General features: G+C 65.3%; 1 protein-coding gene across 7 annotated transcripts; it reads right to left on the bottom strand.

The window, feature by feature from the left end:
• Positions 1-5,577: 5,577 nt before the first annotated feature.
• Positions 5,578-17,761, bottom strand: SEPTIN4 (septin 4). Of its 7 annotated transcripts, XM_063341479.1 has the most exons (14): positions 14,088-15,070; positions 13,715-13,969; positions 12,508-12,636; positions 11,972-12,271; positions 11,645-11,738; positions 11,432-11,518; positions 10,411-10,534; positions 10,082-10,216; positions 9,875-9,992; positions 9,421-9,522; positions 8,942-9,038; positions 8,630-8,792; positions 6,019-6,118; positions 5,578-5,715 (listed from the first exon to the last, which is right to left on the bottom strand). In XM_063341479.1, exons 1-14 carry the CDS (start codon positions 14,370-14,372, stop codon positions 5,656-5,658), a joined length of 2,049 nt encoding a protein of 682 aa, XP_063197549.1. In that variant the 5' UTR covers positions 14,373-15,070; the 3' UTR covers positions 5,578-5,655. The 7 variants fall into 7 exon arrangements, with proteins under 7 accessions (XP_063197549.1, XP_063197553.1, XP_063197555.1 ...); XM_063341483.1 differs by lacking the exons at positions 13,715-13,969; positions 14,088-15,070 and adding an exon at positions 17,649-17,738; XM_063341485.1 differs by lacking the exons at positions 13,715-13,969; positions 14,088-15,070 and adding an exon at positions 17,056-17,157.
• Between the last annotated feature and the right edge of the window lie 2,271 nt (positions 17,762-20,032).

Below are 20,032 nucleotides of genomic sequence, written 5' to 3'. Positions count from 1 at the left end.
CCAGCATGTCGACTGCCCCGCTCAGCTCGGTGGAAAACCAAAATTAGTCTGTCTTGAGTGATGCAGAGACCAGAGGAACACGGAGCCTGGCCTTAGCTCTCTGCCAAGGACGTCTGGGGAACCCCTTTGAGATGCTTCAGCCGCTTTAGCAGAGAAAAATAATACAACCATACACTCGGCAGGGGTTTGCCTTCCCCACGGGGACAAGGGATGGTGTGGGGATGGCACAGCTCTTGCTCAGGATCTCCCTGGTTCTGACACCGGTGTCTGTTTGGGGGGATACTGATGGGAGGCATTTTGCTGCCTGTGATTCAGCTCCTCTGAAGAACAGGAGCGAGGAGGAGAGTCACTGCTGAAACCCCCGCGCTGACCCGATTGGCTCCATCCTACCTCGGGAAGGAGGCAGCTGCTGCTCATCCCAGCCCGGCCGTGCTGCCAGCGACCAGGAGCAGCTGAAAGCGGAGCCCCTTTGCGGGCTCCTTTCCCTGTCGGACCATGGGGCAGGGTCCCATCTGTGGGGGACATGGGGGGCAGAGCCTGCCCGAGCTCTCGTTGCCCTCGCAGGCTGCATGGGCAGCGGAGGAAGGGGCAGAGGAGTCTGGATGGCCCTGGAGGGAGCAGACCCAGAGAAAGTCTTGGAGGCAGCAAGCGAAGGGGCCCGGGGGGATCCAGGGAGGGGGAAGGGGATCAGAGGGTGCAGGGGGTGTCATGAAGGACACAAGTGAGCAGGGAGGGGACCAGAGCTGTGCTGGAGGTGTTTGGTTGTGGGCAGAGGTGCTGGAGCATAGGACAGGAGCAAAGCCCTGCAGAGGGGATGGAGCTGGCTGGGGTGTGGGGGCAAAGAGGGATGGGGGCGGACTGGGGGGAGCCAAGGCAGGGGTGAGTGCCAGCAAAGGGGAGCACAGGAGATGGTGATATTTAGGATCAGAGGGACTGGAGGGAAGATGTGCAGGGGATGAGGGATGGGGAGAACCTACCGCCCAGAGACGGGGGGCACAGGGGACCGGGGGTGCCCCCCAGGGTGGGGAAAGGCTGGTTTTCCAGCCCCGTCACCAGGTTTCCTGCCCGTGTGGGGAACAGCAGCGAGCGCAGGGTGCTCTGCACAGAGGGGACAAGCCGGGAGCTGCAGATGGCCCTGGCACCCGCCGTCCCAGGGCAGCAAGCAGGGCTGTGGCAGCAGCAGGTCCCACCACGCGTCCAGCGCCCATGGGATGGAAGTAAAACACCACCTATGGGGAAGCCCCGTAAGCAAGGGGGCTGCAGGGAACAGGGCTGGGCCAAGCACGCCCACGGCACAGGGGCTGGGTGCTGCTGCTGAGCCCAAACGGGGTGTCAAGGGTGTGGGTGCGGGCAGGTGAGGATGGTGAAGGTGATCAAGGCATCAGGGGCAGGGATGTCCATGGGTGGGGGGGATGGATGGAGGGATAGATAGATAGATAGATAGACAGACAGACAGACAGATAGAATAGATGAGTGGATGGATGGATGGATGGATGGATGGATGGATGGATGGATGGATGGATGGATGGAAAGATAGATATAATAGATGAGTGGATGGATGGATGGATGGATGGATGGATAGATAGATAGATAGATAGACAGACAGATGAGTGGATGGTTGGATGGGTGGATGGATGGATAGATAGACAGACAGACAGAAAGATAGATAGAAAGAGAATAGATGAGTGGATGGATGGATGGATAGATAGATAGAAAGATAGAATAGATGAGTGGATGGAGGGGGGATGGAGGGTGGGATGGATGGAGGGATGGGTGGAGGGATAGATAGAAAGAACAGATAGATGAGTGGATAGAGGGAGGGAGGGAGGAAGGGCTGATTGGAGGGATGTGGTGGGGGTGATGGACGGGTGGATGGATGGATGGATGGAGGGACAGATAGATAGATGAGTGGATGGATGGATGGATGGAGGGACAGATATAGATAGATAGAGAGATAGATAGATGACTGGATGGATGGAGGGAGGGAGGAGGAAGGGATGATTGCAGGGATGTGGTGGGGGGGATGGAGGGGGGGATGGATGGAGGGAGGGAGGGATAGATAGAATGAATACATAGATAGATAGAATAGATAGATGAGTGGATGGATGGATGGATGGATGGATGGATGGATGGATGGATGGAGGGAGGGATAGAATGAATAGATATATAGATAGAATGGATAGATGAGTGGATGGAGGGAGGGAGGGAGGGAAGGATGGTTGGAAGGATGTGGTGGGGGGCTCTGAGGGCTTGGGGGATGCCTGGGAATGTGTTTCTCCTCAGCACCCCACATCGCAGCTCTGCAGGCTGCAGGGGGACAGGTACAGCCCCATGCCACATGCATGATGGCTGCTGCTGGGTGTCACAGCAAGGGACCCAGACCCATCCCTGGAGCCAGGCCTACACAAGCGTGGGCTCCCTCCCAAACTGCTGCCCCCCCACAACGCCGCTCCTGTGCACACCCCACTTGCTGCCACCCCCAGCCAGGCACAGTGGGGCTGGGCTGTGCCGGGGTCTGCTGGGTCACAGCGGGGTTCGGCTGGGGGTGGGGTCTGGGGAGAACTGTCGGGCACATCCCTGTGCTGGGATCAGCCCAAACAGCACAGTGCGGAGGAGAGTGGGGGGCGGGGGGGATAGTGGGGGGCAAGGGGAAAGTTGGGGGGGGGGCAGGGGGAATAGTGGGGAGATGGCAGGATGTAGGGAGGAGGATAGTGGGGTGCAGGAGAGGAGAGCAGGTTGCAGAGGAGGATAGAAGGGAGCAGCAGGGAGGATAGCAGGGTGCAGGGGGGGACAGCGGGGGGATAGCAGGGTGCAGGGGGGGACAGCAGGGTGCAGGGAGGGGACAGCGGGGGGATAGCAGGGTGCAGGGGGGGACAGCAGGGTGCAGGGAGGGGACAGCGGGGGGATAGCAGGGTGCAGGGGGGGACAGCAGGGTGCAGGGGGGGACAGTGGGGGGATAGCAGGGTGCAGGGGGGGACAGCAGGGTGCAGGGAGGGGACAGCGGGGGGATAGCAGGGTGCAGGGGGGGACAGCAGGGTGCAGGGAGGGGACAGCGGGGGGATAGCAGGGTGCAGGGGGGGACAGCAGGGTGCAGGGGGGGACAGCAGGGGGATAGCAGGGTGCAGGGGGGGACAGCAGGGTGCAGGGGGGGACAGCGGTGTGCAGGGGGGGATAGCTGTGTGCGGGGGGACGATGCCCTCTGGAAGGCAGGTAGAAGCACAGCTCTCATCCGTCCCGCTGCCACTCTGCCGCCCCCCCCGACTCCTATCGCTTCACCCCGCCAGCTCCTGGTGAAGCCAAACTGGGGTAACTGGGCCTTGGCACTCGCAGAGGAGGCCCAGCCATGCCGAGCACCCGCCGTGTCTCCCAGCAGGGCTCACCCCACCGTGGGGGGGTGGTGCAAGGATGCCCGGGGGGCAGCAGGTGGAGGGCAGTTCCATCCCCTGGCTCGGGCTCCCCGCTCTGCCCCCCCAGTTCCCATCCCAACCCCGACACCAGCAGCGCCCGGGGGCAATGGGACCCCAAGGCAGCGCAGGAGGGGGACATGAGCCAGCAGCAGGCAGGGGGGGACCTGCTCCTTGTGCCCCACCTCAGCCCCAGAGCTGGGTGCCATGGGGCTCTCCCACCCCACCCCAAGCTGGGTGCCCCTGTGGGTGCAGCACAAACACACCCACCCCACCCCACCCCAGTATCCATTTTGAGCCTTTGCAGGAAAAATGGGAGCCAGGAGCATGAGGCCACGGGACCGGCCACCCTCAGCCCCTCTCCTCGCCTGCCCGGGGACATGGGGACCCAGTGCCCATGCGGAAACAACTCGGGGTTGCAGACAAGCCGGGTCAGCCATATTTATTGAGAACAGTTGTGGAGGGATAAAAATATTTCCACTAGCTCTATAAGAATTTATAAACCTATACTCTGCTTATCCTTTAATAAATGCCTCTATGACCGTCATGCGAAGGTAGGTACTTCTGTAAGAAAATAGCAAGATTAAAAAAAGGAAAGCGCTAATACACCCTGCGGGGCCCTGCCCAGGGGGTCCCTGCCCGGGGGGGGCCAGGGGACCCTCTGGCTGGTGTGGGGACGCGGGTGGCACGTGCCGGAGGCTGCCCCAGCACCCCTCAGCACCCACCCCACGCCTCGGCCGCACGCGGCCCCCGCCAGCCAAGCCGCCTGGATGCAAACCCTCGCCCGGGGGTGAACCCGCCCGGGGGACCCCGTTTTGAGTGGTCCTGCCAGGGAGGGGACGCGTCCCCATGCCAGAAAGCTCCCGGTGACCCCACTGCTCCCCAGTTCTGCCTCCACCCTGCAGCCTCGCCATCCCCTTTTGTCTTCGCCCATGCCCAGAAGGGAGCAGGGAGCTGCGGGGGGGGGGGTTTGGGTCCCTCTCCCCAGGGATGCCCTGTGCCTGCTGGCCAGGAGGTGCAGGCCAGGGCTCGCCCCAGGGACACACAAAGGTGCTTTGCTGGGAAGCAACATGGATGGGGACATCCTGGGAGAACACAGGGACATGACATAGTACTTCGGGGGAAAGCAACACAGACGGGGACAGCCTTGGGGCGGGACACGCTGCAGTGCTCTGCAGGGCAGCAACACCGCCGGGGACATCACGGGAACACTGGGAAGCAACACGGGTGGCGAGATCCTTGGGGGGGACGCAGCGATGCTCTGCCTGGAAGCAGCAGGGACAGGGACATCCTGCGGACACACAGGGACACCACAGACAAGCGAGTGGCAGCAGCGGCCAAAACACCAGCGAGGGATGATGCTGTTGCCGTGGGTCAGGAGGCACCGCGGGCGGCAGGACAGTCGTTATTGCTTTACAGGGCCAACACCAAGGGCAGGCCAGGCTGGGGACCCGGCCTCTGATTTGGGGTTCAAAGGACTTTGTCCAGGGACTGTGATTCCCCAGTGCTCCCCATGCCATGGCTCTCCCCATCGCCCGGGGACATGGGGTGCTCCCAAGGGGCGACACTTGGTGGGGACAGGGACCCTGCGGAGGACACAGGGCTGGACGCCGCCGAGCTTCAGTCCCTCCTCACATCAGTGTTGGCATGAAGGCGGCCAAGGGCCCAGGTGCTCACTGTCACCCTGGCAGGGACACTGGCGACCCCTACATCCCCTCGGTCACCTGTGGTCCCCAGGAGCTGCTGTCCCTCCGTGCCAGCCAAGTGCTGGGGGGGGGGCAACTTGTCCCCCACAGCAGGGTAGCTGGGGGCTTGTGGCGGAGCGGGGGGGCTGGGACCAATCCCCCCCCTTTCCTCTTGCCTTAAGCAAGGGCCAAGCGGAGTACAGCAGCTGTAAGCAGGCAGCCCGAGGTGACACGGGGACAAGGGACACAATGTGGAGAGCTGGCCCGTGGCCCTCCCCAGAGCCAAACAGAGAAAGCCAAAGCTGAGGGGACAAAGCTGTGCCCAGCCTGGGGGGGTGGGGGGGAGCTGAGGAGGCACCCAGCCAGGACAGGGTGCAGGGGACTCCAGGACCCGGTGCCTGTCCCCTCGCTGTCCCGGTTGGATAAGGCGATACCACAGCAGCTTAAGGTGGCGGGTGCGGTGTTGGTACCGAGTCTCACAGCGGGGCCGGGGCAGGATGGAGCGTGATGTAAACATTTCTGATCTGGGGGATGGGGGGGGGGTGGGCAGGAGGAGGAGGAGGGGGCTAGTGCGAGTCTTTCATCTGCTTCTGGATCTTCTGGAGCATCTCCTGCATCCGCCGCAGCTGGAAGGGAACAGAGCAGGGATCATGGGCGGGGAGGGGCTGGCACCCCCCAGCCACCCGAGCTCCCTTGCAAACGTATTTGGGTCAAGCATCCCAAACGGACTGGGATCCCCGAGAACTGCGGGCTGGTGGGGGGGGAACCCCTCTGCTGCCCCTCTGACACCTCCTCACCCTGGCCTGAGGGGCAGCAGCCTCCGGGATGGGGCAAGGAAGGGTGGCCCCAAGCGGCTGTGCCAGCGCTGGGGACGGGGACGTGGTTGAGGGGGTGATCGGGGCCGGGGCTCAGCCCTCCCCCCCACTCACCTCCTCGTCCTTTTCCCGGATGAGCTTCTCTGTCTCCGCATCCGGCACCGGGGGGATGACAGGGATGGGGAAATCCGTCCCGCTCTCCCGGGTCAGCTTGCTGCGGGCAGAGAGAGGAGGTGAGGATGCTGTCACAGCCCTGCCACCCCCCCCTCCCCACCAGGGGACAGTCCCCCAGGGGTGTTGCAGCCTCAGAGACCCCAAACCTTGCAGGTACCCAACACCCACCAGCACAGACCCTGAGCCAGCATCACTCTGGGCTTTTTTCCAGGCGGGGGACATAGGACCAGCTCCGAGCATCCCTCCAAACCTCACCCCCCCACCTCCCCCCAACCTGCCATGCACCAGTTTGGGGGGGACCCAGGGAGGCACCACCAGAGCAAGGGGTACCAGGGAACCCTCCACCAGGGTGCAGAGTCCTGCCTGCCTTTCTCCACGCTCTCCCATTTTGGGAACCATCCCACTGGATGCTCAGAGCCGGCATCCCCCCCGAGCCCAATATTTTCCTCTGCTGCTTTAAAAACATCTTAAATTCAGCATCTGCCTTCTCTCCCATGGCCCCAGACCCGCTGCAGGATGGGGTCCCTGGGCACCCCGCTGCCCGGCCAGCCCCAGGGATGCTCCCGCACCCCTTTTCCCGAGCATCGGCTCCCACTCAAGCCCATCCCTGCTGGGGGGAGCCGGAGGCATCCCTGGGGCCGCCCCACCACGAAGGATCGCAGCCAACTGAATCGATGGCTTCTCCCATGCCAACGGCAATGGGGAGGGACCAGCTCTCCCAGCCGGGTCCCTGTGGATGCCACGTGCCACCCCAGCTGGTGACGACATGGATGGGACACCGCCACCATGGCTGGCAGGTGTCACGCGTGCCGCCACGTGTCACTGGAACGTGCCACTGCCGGTGCAGCCCCTCCCACGTAAAGGGGTGATGGACACGGCGGATGTTGCATGGGGGCTGGGTCACCCCTGCCCTGCAGGGTCCCCTTGTGCCGGGGCGGGGGGGCTGTGCCAGCGTGCCATGGCAAGGGAGGGGGTTTGGCCGTGTTTTGAGCCGCTTTGGAAGTCACTGCCCGTTGTCACGGCTCCCTGCCGTAGGGGGGCCCGGTGTGGGGGGAGCACTGAGCTCCTTCTAGCCCTGGCAGCAAGACCAGGCTTGAGCCGGGCACTGGCAATGGGGCGAGCAGCTTCACCAGTCCAGGAAAGACTGTCCATCGCTGCCTCCTGCACCCCAAAAATCGCATCCCCCTGGGATGGCAGGATGATGGGGGTGCCCCCGCCCTGTATCCCTTCCCTTGGGCAGCCCTCCACTGGGAAAAGCTGGGTGCCACCAAACGTTGACACATCCCTCCAACCCCACCTTGCCTGGGGGAGCCGGGGCGATGTCGCCAGCACACAGTGTCCTCCCGGCACCGCCAGTGGCGCCGGCACCCCAAGGGCAACTTGTGGGGACAACGGGTGGTGGGTGGCCACGGGGCTGGCTCTCCCCGAGAGAGGCTGCCCGGCCCTTGCCTGGGCACAGAAGGACCGAGACAGGGTTGGATACCAGCAAGTTCTTTATGTAGGGCTCCGGGGGACGGGCAGGGGGAAGAGGACGGCGGGGGCCAAGCACGGCCCCGGCCAGGTCCTGGCTCAGTCGGCGGAGCAGTCGGCGCAGCACAGCCTCAGCGCAGAGGGATGCCGCCTTCGCCGGCGGCACGTATGGAGAGACCAGCTTAGAGGAACCTACAGCCACCGCCAGCCCCCCGCCAGCACTGCTGCTTTGTTGTCTCCCCACCCCTCCCCAGCCTCTGCTTGCTCCTGCACCGCTCCATGCCCCTGCATGGAGAGTCCCACTGGGGAGGCTTCCCCCAGCATCTTTGGGGTGGGGGGCTAAATGGGATGCGGGTGCCATGAATCCAGCTGGTACTGGCAACTGCGCCCCAGCAGCGGCTGCTTGCTTGGCTCCTGCTCTGGCCCCAGAGCCCGCAGGGATGCAGGGTCCCCCCCCACTGCTTGAGCATCCCCCCCCCAGCCAGTCCCAGGAGGATGCGGGGGGTCTCCCTCATTGCCAAAGCATCCCCCGAGACACATCCAGCTGAGGCGGGGGTGGGGATGCAGGGTCCTTGCTGCTGGTGCATCCCCGCCCCGGCCAGCCCTGGGGGGACACAGGGTTCCCCTTGCTGCTGGAGCATCCCTCCCCAGGGCCAGCCCCAGCCCTGGGGGGATGTTAAGGTCCCCCCCATCATTGCCAGTGCACACACACACACACACACTCCCAGCCCTGGGGGGACACAGGGTCCCTCTCGCTGCTGGTGCGGCCCCCCCTAAGACAGACCCAGCCCTGGGGGGACAACAGGGTCTTCCCCATCGCTGCCAGAGCAGCGCCCACCCCAGCCCCCCCAATGGCAAAGGAACGGTCGGTCCCCCACCACATTGTGCCTCCCCATCGCATCACCGAGGCTTCCTTCCCCAGCCCACCACGCTGCCCAGCATGGACCCTCACACAACCCCAACCCCGCCCCGCCCCTGAGATCACCACTTGCTGGGTCACCCCAAAGAGAGGAGAGACACCCCCCACCACCACCACCCCCTGCACACCCCCCAGCCTGGCACCCCGCTCCCAGCCCCATACTTGCGGTTCCTCTCTTTCACCACCATGCGGGTCATGCTCTGAATGCACTGCGTGCGGTAGTTCTCGTAGTGGGTTTCCCGCGTCACGTCCTTGAGGTCCTGCATGTGGGTCCTCACCAGCATCGTCCGCAGCTTCACGAAGTCGCAGTGGGACAGGTTCTCCACTGTGGGGGAGCCCGGGGTCAGGGAGCCACAGCCAGCCCCCCACATCCCCCTGAGTGCCCCCCAGAAGCTGAGCAGCGTGGAGGTGGGGCATGCGATATCCCCATCCCACCAGGGCTGGTGGGACACCAGGGACACAGCCCAGCGTTACCTTCCACAATGCCCCAGGGGTAGAGGCGCCCGCGGACACGCCGGCCTTTGGCCTCCACAACTGTGTTGCTGCCGATGACAGCGAAAGGGATGCTCTCCTGCAAGAGGACAGGGGGGTTAGCAGGGCTCGGTCCTGCCCACCCAGCCCACATCCCTCCACATGTATCTCTTCGGCTGGATCCAGCACCATTTGCCAAGATATTCCCAAGCCTCCCCGGGCTTCAGAGAGCCCCAGGTGGGATGGCAGCAGTCACTGCATGGGTTTCTCCACCCCGGCCCCATCCCACCAAGCTGCAGGTGGCACTTGGGGGGGTCTTGGTGATGCATCTGGGGAGTGCGATATGTACCAACCCCACCATGCTGGGGATGCCAGAGGGCTTGTGTGGCCCCAAAGAGTCCCAAGGGTACTCCAGGATGACATGTCCTCCTGGCCATGGGGCCCTGCTCCTCCAAGGACGGAGCTGGAGGAGCCAGACCCACCTTCAACGCCTGGTCCTGCAGCTTGAACTCCTCATCCTCATCTGAGTCGCACTCAGGGAACTGGTAGATGCGGATGCCGTAGTGGTCGATCTCCTCCCGGATCTGGAGGCAGACAGCCCCACTGAGGGCAGGACTCTAGCCCTTGGAAATGGGGTGGGAAGCACCACACAGCGCTGGTGTTCCCCAAGGACCCACAAAAGCCTGTCCCCGCCCCCCCCAAGAATAAGTGTCACGGACGCCCCTCCAGACCCTTCCAGCCCCCAGCTGAGCACCAGGGAAGATGTGTCCTTGGTGGCCATGTGGGCAACATGGTACTCCGCAGTGCTGCGAACATGACAAACTCTGGGCAGGGGATGGAGAGAGTCCCCAGCTGAGTGGGGACACCAGCCCCCAGGGCACCCCCATCCCCAGGGACCTGCTGGGATGGCTCCAGGCTGGACCAACCTCCCTTTACCTTGTTCTTCATTCGCTCCACCTCGGCGGGGGTCAGGGCGTCAGCCTTGGCCAGCACAGGCACGATGTTCACCCGCTGGTGCAGGGCTCTCATGAACTCCACATCCATGGGCCGGAGCCTGTGGGGGAAGCCCAGTGAGCACTGTCCTACCAAGCCCCTTCCGCAGCCCCCCTCCATCCCGGCAGCGCAGGCAGGGGCTGCCCGTACCCGTGGCCGAAGGGCGAGATGAAGTAAATGCAGCAGTGGACGCGGTTGTCCTGGATGTTTTTCCTGTTGAGGCCACTTTCATCACGGAAATACTGCTCAAACTGCTGGTCGATGTAGTCGGCCACCGGCTTCCAGCTGTAAGGACAGGGAGGTGACCATCAGAGTCCCCCCTGCAGGACCCCCCGGCTTTCCCTGGATCCGCAGCTCAACGCCTCCCATGGCTCAGCATCCCATCCCGAGGGGCCATGGGCATCCCACCCCAAGGAGCCACTGGCACCCGTGGTGGCACTGCCCAGACCCGGGGAGACCCCCCCACCCATGGGACGCACCACTCAGTGTTGTTGACAGCATCACCAAAGCCTGGCGTGTCCACGATGGTCAGGCGCAGCTTGACACCCTTCTCCTCAATGTCCACCACGTGCTTGGTGATCTCCACCGTCTGCGTGATACGCTCTGCAGCAGCAGGAGACACGGAGATGGCGGGGGACATGCCAGGCGAGTGACAATGGGGGTGACACAGGGAGATGCTGCAACCCCCAGGTGTCACCCTCCACCTTGGAGGGCTGGGGTGGCTTTGCAGGATCAGCCCCCACGAGTGCCAGGGTCCAGCACCAAGACAGGATGCTCTGTGCCGCAAACGCCCGCATCCCAACACGGATATGCGCCCCTCCCTCGGTGGCTGTGCCATCGCCACCCTGTGACAGCCTGGCTCCGGCATCACAGGGTCTGCTGGGCCCAGGCATCACTGCGGGAGCATTTCTGGCTCCGTGTGGCCCCACGGCTCCGGCACTGTGCTTGCCCCTTTGCCCCCAGGACCCCTCCACGTCCCCGCATCCTCAAGGATGCTCCCGCTGCCTCCCGTGCACGCAGCCACGGGCGTTTTGGCTTTTGCTCCGAGCAACGGAAACAAATCAAATAACCTCCTCAAAACAAATCAAGCAAATGCCTCAAGCCCCTGGGGATTTGGGCAAGTTTGGGCGATTTTAAATTCACAAACTGGCCGCAGCTGAACCAGCACTGTGCCCTGGACCCCGACTGGCCGCAGCCTCTTGGATCCAGCTGATCCTCAACAAGCTGGGGCTTGTTTTCCCAGTGGGCACAAAGACCCTGTGGGGGGTCCCGGTGCCAGGCAGGGGGGGCGGGGGGGCGGGGGGGGGGGGTCCCCCCGCTGCCTTGGAGCAGTCCCCAGTGCCAGCAGGCAGCTGGCAACGCGCCACATGTGGCTTTGGAGACCCGGAGGAACCCGGCTGGGCAGGGAGAGGGGATGCAGCCCCCCAGGATCTCTGCCACCACCCCACCCCCCACCCCCCCCGCCTCCAGGACACCCCCCCACTGGGACCATCCCCTCACCTTCAGCGTTCAGCAGCTTGCGGTCCCTGTACATGTCCGTCAGGAAGAGGCTGTTGACCAGGGTGGACTTGCCCAGCCCAGATTCCCCTGGGACAAAGCGACAAAGGTGAGGAGGGGGCAGCCGCTACCCGCCCCCCGCTCCATGACTTTTGGGATCCGGGGGGGGGGGGTCAGCATCCTCTGTGCCAGGCTCACCCCCCGCCCCCTCCATACCTGCCACCATGAGGGTGAAATCGAAGCCCTTCTTCACCGACTTCCGATGGACCTGGTTGGGCAGCGTGGCGAAGCCCACGTACTCCTTGTCATCCTGTGGGCAGAGGGGACATGGCACAGGGATCGCCACCATCCCACCCCGTCCCCTCATCCTGGCAGGCCACCCCCTTGCCTGCACCCCCCCAAAGTGGTCCTGCAGGGTCAGAGCGCTGCAGGATGTGGCCAAAGCCTGCCCAAACCCCTTGGGTTGGGAGGGTGGGAATGGCCTCCACAGCGACTCCTGCAGCCCCTCGCCCCACGTCCCCTCCCCACAGACACATCCTGCACCTCGGAGGAGTCGTAGGGGTCCAGCTGCCCCCAGGGGCTCCGCGGGCGGTTGGGGCTGGGGGGTGGGGGGGCGGCGATGTGCTGCTGGAATTCCGAGGGCCGAGACCGGGAGAAGATCCTGGCGTCCCTCTCGTCGGCAGGTTCGTCAGGGGGGACCCTGCCCACGCCGCAGAGGGGGTGGCCGGGCTCCCGCCGGCTCTCCGGGGGCTCCACCTTCCTGGGGCTGTCAGCCGGTGGGCAATCCCGTAGGAACTGGGTCAACTCAGCCTCCTCCGAGTCCTCCTTCAGGAAACGCTTTATCTGGGGACCAAAACAGGAAGGGACAGAAATGGTGGCAGTGCCAGCCTGAGGTGGCATTGCCCGACTCAGCGTCACAAGCCCCTCAGCCACAGCAGCCAGACACATGCACCCCAAGGATAGCAGAGATGGGAGGAGAGGGAGGACATGTCCACCCCAGGGGACAGGCCACCACCCTGGGGACAGCCATGGGGATGGCAGTGGGGACGGCCATGGTCCTATGCCCCCTAGGCGCTTACAGCTGGCGGTGCGGGGATGGCAGCTGGCTCCTGGTGCTCCAGGGGACAGGGATGGGGACCTTCCCCCTGGGCACCCCGCCGCTCCTCGGGGTCTTCTGAGGTGGCCAGGACCCCCACACACCCCATGGCCTGCCGGGAGGACAGGGAGGAGGAAGAGACACCAAGAAGAGATGAACAGCAGCAGTGGAGGAGCTGGCGGGGGGGCCAGACCCAGGGGGGCAGCGGAGGGTGGGCAGGGGTCTGCCTATGCCCCCCCTGCCTGCCCGCTCGCAGGGTCTCAGCGTGGGTGATGGCACAAGGGGGTCCCATCCCTGCAGCCCCGGGGGACCCGACCTGCAGCCATCACCAACCCCACAGGCAAAGGGCTCAGGGCAGCGGAACCTGCCGGGCAAAGGGGCTACAAACCCCATGGCCACACTCAGGCCGTGTCCTCACATGCACTGGGACCCCGACACCCCCTTCTCCTGCCTCTGCCCATCCCGGAGCCAGTGCAGGCAGCAGCCCCAGGCAGGGATGGGGGGGGCGGGGGGGTGGGGGGGGGCCAGGCACAGTGGCCCCCGAGCCGGTGACCCCGCGGGGTGGTGGGGCTGAGATGAGGGACGGCGGGACTGGGACGGCTCCACATCCTGTTTACAAGCGCTGGCGGGAGGAGACGCGTTCCCAAGGGCATGTCCGGCAGCAGCTCCCGCGGAACCAAGCCCTTCTGCCAGCAGGCACTCGGGTCCCCTATACCCCGCTACGACAACTGGCATGACACCTCAGGTCCGTGGGTAGGGAGACCCCCAAATGGGGGGCACACAGGGTCAGGGGGAGCCCCCGACTCTGCAGACTCACACCTGGGGGTCAGTGCCCCGCACCCCCGGGGTGGGAGCCTCAAGGCAAGAGTCCTCCATGGGGACACGCATCCTCCCCTGTCCCTTGTCCCCACTCCATCGGCGGGGAGGGCAGCCGTGCCGGCGGCAAGGCGAGATGCACCGAATTAGCGGGCTGGAAACAAGGTCACGGCGCTGCCGGGGCTGCGCACTCGCATGCCTGCCCCCAGCTCCCCGGTACCCCTGCAGCCACCAGCATGGTGCTCGGTGGCAGGGACTGCGGGGGGCAGCGGGTGCCCTCATGGCAGAGGCTGTGGGGGCCCCACACTCCCCTCTCCCCCAGCAGGTCGATAGCATTCAGTGGGTCTGTGTCACTGCAGCATCCTCTTCCTCACCGTCCTTGACCTGGGGTGGGGGCTCAGCACCAGCCCCCACCACAGCACAGCCCGACTGGGGGCTGCACAGGGATGCGAGACGATGCCACCACTGCCAAGGGCTCCCGGCCCCGCTGCCGCTCCATCCCATGGGGGCTCCAGCCCTTCGGGGCTCCCCCTCCCCAGAGAAAGCGATGGCCTCGGTGATGCTGTGCCATGGGGTGGGTTTGCACCGCATCCTCGGGGGTCCCGCAGCAAGCGCATCCCCCAGCAAGGCTGTCCCGGGGACAGAGCATCAGCTGTGGCACCTCCCCGCAGCAGCGGGGTGCTCCGCGTCCCCCATCTCCACCTGCCCCCTCTCTCGCCCTGCCGGGGAGGATTGCTGCCCCCGTACCTCTTGCCCAGGCTGCAGCTCGGGGCAGGTGGCCATGGCAGAGCCGGTGTCGCCCGCGTCCTGGAGAGGATGCCGAGCGGCACGGCTGAGCTGAGGGATGGGGAGCAGCATTAGCATAACTCCACCCCAGGCAGGCACCAGGGCTGGGGCGCCCACGGCACCCAGCAGCCAGGCACGGCCCCTCTTGGGTGCTGGGGGGCAGGACCAGCGGGGGGTGGGCACAGACAGGGAGAGCCAAGGCCAGCTCCTGCCCAGTTGTGGAGACGTGAAGGACCCGCAAAGCATCGTTAGCCAGAGAGGCGGCAAGGCAGGTCCTGGGGGACTGCATGACCACCAGCACCCCTGGGCTGAGCACACAGCTTGGCTACAGCCCAGGAGGACGTTCAGCCCTGGCAATCACCTCCATCCCAGGACAAAAACCTCCTCCATCCCAGTGCACACCAGATCCTCTCCCACTCCCCACCCTGGAGTAACCCGCAGCCATCCTGGCAGGCCCCCAGCCCTCTTTGAGGAGAGAAACCCAATTTTCCATAAAAGACAGCTTGAAAACTCAAACACTTTTGTGCCTGACAACCCACACAGCTCCAAGTTGCTGCTCCAGCTATGCCTGCTGGGTCTGGCTGGGAGAAGGAGGGATGATGCCCACCACAGGGATCTCTGGCAGAAGCTCCAGAGGTCCTGCCTCAGCTTCCCTGGCTCATCCTTGGGGAGGTAAAGGGTTAACAGTGCCCCGGGAGGAGCCGAGGGAGGGCACCTGAGCTGTCACTGTGGGGGGTCACCCGGGATGGTGATTCACCTTGATGCATGTCAAGATGCATCAGAGCAGCTCAGGCGCGGGGTCACTCGGCCACAGAAGGGCTTCGTTCTCCAGGAAAGTGCTGAAAAACCCCAAAGCATCAGCTGGGGCTGGGACAGGCGCCAGGAGCCGCGAGTCGGCGGGTGCAGAGTGGGCCCTGAATGCTCTTGTGCCGGACCCCAGCAACCCTGGGCTCTCCCCCCACCCAGCTTTGAGGCCACTCAACCCCGGTGGCAGAGATGCCACCATCCCCTCCTGGCCTCAGCCATCCCTGCTCAGCCCGCTCCCACCATCCCTGGCTGACACTGCACCTCCCCGATTGTTTTGCAGCCCTTTTTCCCCCCACCATCGCAGGCTGCAGCACCCCACTACCACCCCAGCCAGGCTCTGCACCCTATCAGCGGTGCCCCTCTCCCCCCAGACCCCCCCTGCCGGGTGTAGCAAAGTTTTCCTACAACACCCACCACTTTCCAACCGTCCCACTCCCGGCAGGAGCAGGGATTTACTGCAGCGAGAGCCTGGGGCAGCGCCGGTGTCCCCATAAGCGGATTACGCGCCCAGCTGCCTGCGAGCCGGCTCTTGGCGACGGGGCTGTCACCGGCCCAGCAGCTCCAGCGAAGGTGGCACTCGCTCTGCCGCGTCCCCGCCTGTCACACTGCATCACACCTTCCCCTCGCGGTGACAGCCAGAGGCCACGGCAGAGGGGGGCACTGGGGCAGCAGGCAAAGCCCCAGCTGGGAAAGCCTCCGGCTGCCCCTTTGCATCTTTCTGCCTGGCACCACATTCCCATGGGATGCATTTTCCCAGCCTGTTTCTGCAGGGAAAGGAAGGGAAGGTCCCAGTGAGATGCTGTCCCTGCAGCCAGGCTGGACGAGGTGCCCCCAGTCCAGCCAAAGGTGACATCCAGATGTGCCACCCACGGCACAGCACCCACCGCTCCACCACAGCTGAGCATCCCAGGCACAAACACCCTGTCCCAAAGGCACAAGCTCCACATGGGACAAGGGCACGGTGGCCCCCACCAAAGCCCAGCTCTGCCGGGACCAGCTTCGCTCTTCCCCGGGGCAGGCAACACCTGGGCTGCCTCCGGATGCACGGGACGCTCCTGCCGGCGTGCTGTAACCGAGTGTCTCACCCCCAGCTCTCCCCTCCCATCCCATCAGCAACACCCCAGTTGGGAAACTGAGTCTACCACCAGCTTTAACAGCTTGATGGACACAAAGGCAGGCAGCAGCACAGGTCCCCGGCCGGGCAGGGTGTCAGCACCAGGCGGGTGAGCATGCGGGATGAGAGCCTTTCCCACACATCCCCCAGTGCAGCAGCTCCAGCCCCTTTCCTGCAGGGAACCCTAAAGCTCAAGGGACCTACAAGCGCCTGAGCAAGGACCCCAGGATGGGACCATGCGCGACGGCTCCCTGCGAGCCGACAAGTGACAGCGGGGCCTGTCTGGGCTGGAAACAAGGCGGCGTCTCAGCACGTGGGGACAAGTGAGAAGAACCAGACCACTAAGAGCCAGGAGCAGAGGTTGAGGGGGACTGTTGCTCATCCTGCTTCTCAGAGTGGGCCTTGGACCACTCTGGGGACAGAGGGATGTGGCACCAGTGTCAGCGGACACCAGCTCCACCTCCACAGGTCCTTCTGGATGTGTCCACAGCCACCTCCAGCCCCAGCTCACCCCACATCTGCGGCCAAACGAACCCAGCTCCTCTCCGGTACACAGCTGCCGCTGTTGTCCTCCCCCCACAAGATGTTTCCAAGCCTGGATCTGTCCATCCCCAAAGCCACAGTTTGGAGCCTTTTCGGGGAAGGCATTCGCCGGCGCCGGTTGCGACACGCTCCGCCAGCCGCCCTCCTCTCTGGTTTCACTGCCTCCCGCTCCGGAGGAATGTGCCGGTCCCGTTCCCACGGCGGCTGCCGGGGAAGGACGGCCACGATGGTTCCCACCAAGGGCGACTGTCCCGGTTGCCGCAACCCTGCTGCCACACGAGCCACAGCCACAACCCTCCATCTCCATCCCCACCCTGGGCATGGCCAGAGCCTCGAGGTCCCTGTGGGGACGTGGCCCTGACAAGCAACTCCTGGGGACCTGCCACCGCCAAAGAAGGGTGAGGCAGGACAGGTGACGCAGGACAGGCTCCCCCCGAACCGGGAAGGCCGTTGGCTGCTCCGGACCTTGCCGGTAACTGCAGAGATGGTTCCGAAGCGCAGCCAGGCTGCAGGCGTGCATGACGGTCCCCGCAGGAGGGCCCGGCCAGCCTGGCAGCGCCACCGGGACCGCAGCCGGGGGGACCTGCCAAAGACACGGCTGGGTGACCGATGCTCCGCTCGGAGCCACCCGAAAGCACACACTGCTCCCCCCCCAACCCCGCCCACACAGGGACACCCCGGGGGTGTCGCAGGTTGCGGGGATGCGCAGGTGCCGCTCAGTGACAGCGTCGCCTTCCCCCCGATGTCACGGTGAGGGGCGGCGGGCAGGGAGTCTCATTGCGTCGTGTCCCCCCCCGGCCATCTCCTCCAAGGCTGGTCCCGGGACGCTGCCCGCCGGAGGCGGGGGGGGCAGAAGGGGCAGGTGCTGCCTCGTCGCCCGTGTCCCCCCCCCTTTATCTGCCCGCCCCGCTGCGGCACCGGCGGCCCCGGCCCGCTCCGCCCCCGCCGCACCGTCACCTTCACGGAGGGCACCGGGCTGCGGGAACGGGCCCGGCCGCCGGTGCGGTGCCGGTGCCGTGCAGCCCGGCTGCCCCACCACCACCCGCCGCCGGCCTTACCATGGCTGCGGCGCCGGGCGCCGTCCGGGAGCGGCGGCTGCCGAGCGGCACGGCCGGGCCCCGCCGCCGGGATTAGCAGAAATAGCAGCCGGCGGGGGCGGGGGCGGCCCGGGGCGGGGCGGGCGGCGGGCGGGGCGGGGGCGGCCGCTCGGCACCGGGCACCGGCACCGGCACCGGCACCGGCACGGGGTACCGACACCGGCACGGGGCATCACACCGGGCACCGGCATCAGCGCCCAGCATGGGCACTGGGCACTGACACTAGCACCGGGTGTTACACTGGGCACTGGCATCAGCACCGGCATGGGGTACTGACACCAGCACCGGCATCACACCGGGCACCGGCATCAGCGCCCAGCATTGGCACTGGGCACTAGCATCAGCAGTGGGCATCACACCAGACACCGGCATCAGCACCGGGCACCAACATCAGCACCAGGCATCACACTGGGCACTGGCATCGGCAGCAGCACGGGGTACGGACACCAGCACCGGGCATCACACCAGGCACCGGCATCAGCACCCGGCATCGGCACGGGGCACTGGCATCAGCACCTGCCACCGCACCAAAAACCGGCATCAGCACCAGGCCCTGGCACCTCACCGGGAACTGGCATCAGCACCGGGTACCAGCACCCAGCACTGGCATCAGGCACCGAGCACACTGGGACCAGGTGCTATACACGGGGCACCGGCATCAGCACCCAATACCGGCACCAGGCACTGCACAGTGGGCACGGGGCACTGGCACGAGTCAGCAGCACCAGGCACAGGGTGCCAGCATCGGCACCGGGGCACCCGGACCAAGCACGGGGTAGGGGGCACCAGGGCCTTGGAGCAGGGAAGTGGGTACCAGGAACAGGACACCTGCACCAGGTACAGGGCAGAGGTACTGGTCATTGGCACTGGGTACCAGATACAGGGCACTGGTACTGGGTACAGGGCACCAGCACCGTGCTCCAGGCGCAGGGTCCCAGCCCAGGGAGCAGGCAGCGGGCGGTGGGTACAAGGCCCCAGCACCAGGCATTGACCCCCCGGCAGCGGGCACCAGTATCAGGCATTGCTCAGCAGGTACTGGGTACTGGGCAGGAGGCACTGGGCACACCAGCCACTGCGTACCGGACACCAGTTAGCAGGTGTTGGGTACTGGAAACCACATACCGGGCGCTGAGCATCACACAGCAGCCATCGGGCACCGCATGCCAGGTACAAGTGACTCAACCAGGCATGGGACACCGGATTTCTTCTTTCCCCAGTGCTCCCTCTGCAAAATCCCAGCCTGCCTCCCCCTCCCGGAGCCTTTCCCGGGGCTGATGGTGGCCGATCCTGCCCCCAGCCCTGCCTTGGCTCGGCTGCGACTGACTGGCAGCTGGAGACCTGGCAGGGGGAGCCAACAGCCCCACGGGCTGTGTCCCTGTCCCTGTCCCCATCCTGTGTCAGGGGTTGCAGCCCCTTCCCGGGATGCCCCCGGCCCCATGCCCAGGCTTTCAAAGGCAGTGAGTGGCAGCAGCACGTGGCTGTGTCCCCCCTGGTCCCCGCCGAGGGCAGGGGAGGACGCTGGCACAGCCGGCCGGGGTGGCATGGGGCGCTTGTGTTCCCAGCCATGAATGGGGCTGGGGGGGGGTCTTGGCCAGCGGTGGCTGTGCCCTGGCCTTGTCCCCAAACCTTGTCACTTCCCAGGGTGCTGTCCCCTCCCATGTTACGGGGACTAGGCATTCCGCATTCCCTTTATTCCCATAAATAACCAACACAGGATCAATCTGGTGGCGGGGAGGGGGCAGACCAACAGCCCCCCAGACCCCGTCCGTCTGGGGTAGCCGGGCAGCGAGCCCACTTGCCTGGCAGCCCTTCCTTGCCCACTGCTGGCCAGAGGGCTGCAGGCAGGGCAGCAGGCAGGGAGCAGGCAGGTGAGGGTGGCTGTTTGCATCTCTAATCCTCACATTGAGCGCTTTCCTCCGAGATTACTGGGGATTACAGGCTCGGAGGCTCCAGGAGCTCAGCCCCGGCTCTCCCTGCCCTTCAAGGAGCAGCGTTGAGCCCCACAGGGTGAGGCGGGAGGGCAGGCCGGGCACTGCTGTGATGAGCTGCAAGTTCTCAGCCGTGCCGACAGGCACAGCCTGGAGAAGCTGCTGGCTCGTCATGGCCTCGCTCCAGTAGCCCGGTGCCCAGCGAGGCCGGGCGAGCTGCAGCCCGGGCTTTAAATAGAGCATTAAAAGCTGAAGGGATCAGCTGGGTAGTAGGCGGAGGCGGGGGGGATGCAAGGGGCTGTATTTTTCTTGGCTGGGGGATGACGCAAGGGGAGCGACGGTGACGCTGAGGGAGGGTGGCGCAGCTCGAGAGGTCCCGGAGGTCCCCGAGGCACCCTGGTCTCCCTCGCCCCGGGC

This window comes from Chroicocephalus ridibundus, chromosome 7 (assembly GCF_963924245.1).
Source record: "Chroicocephalus ridibundus chromosome 7, bChrRid1.1, whole genome shotgun sequence".
Lineage (NCBI taxonomy): Eukaryota > Metazoa > Chordata > Aves > Charadriiformes > Laridae > Chroicocephalus > Chroicocephalus ridibundus.
Note: the sequence above shows the minus strand (reverse complement) of the source record. Positions and strands in the feature narration are given on the sequence as shown.

Coding starts and splice junctions, on each gene's coding strand:
- SEPTIN4 (XM_063341479.1), bottom strand. CDS start 14,372: ATGCTTTGCGGGTCCTTCACGTCTCCACAACTGGGCAGGAGCTGGCCT. Junction 11,739..11,971: donor ACCCCTACGACTCCTCCGAG/GTGCAGGATGTG, acceptor CTCTGCCCACAG/GATGACAAGGAGTACGTGGG. Junction 10,217..10,410: donor GCTGTCAACAACACTGAGTG/GTGCGTCCCATG, acceptor CTGTCCTTACAG/CTGGAAGCCGGTGGCCGACT.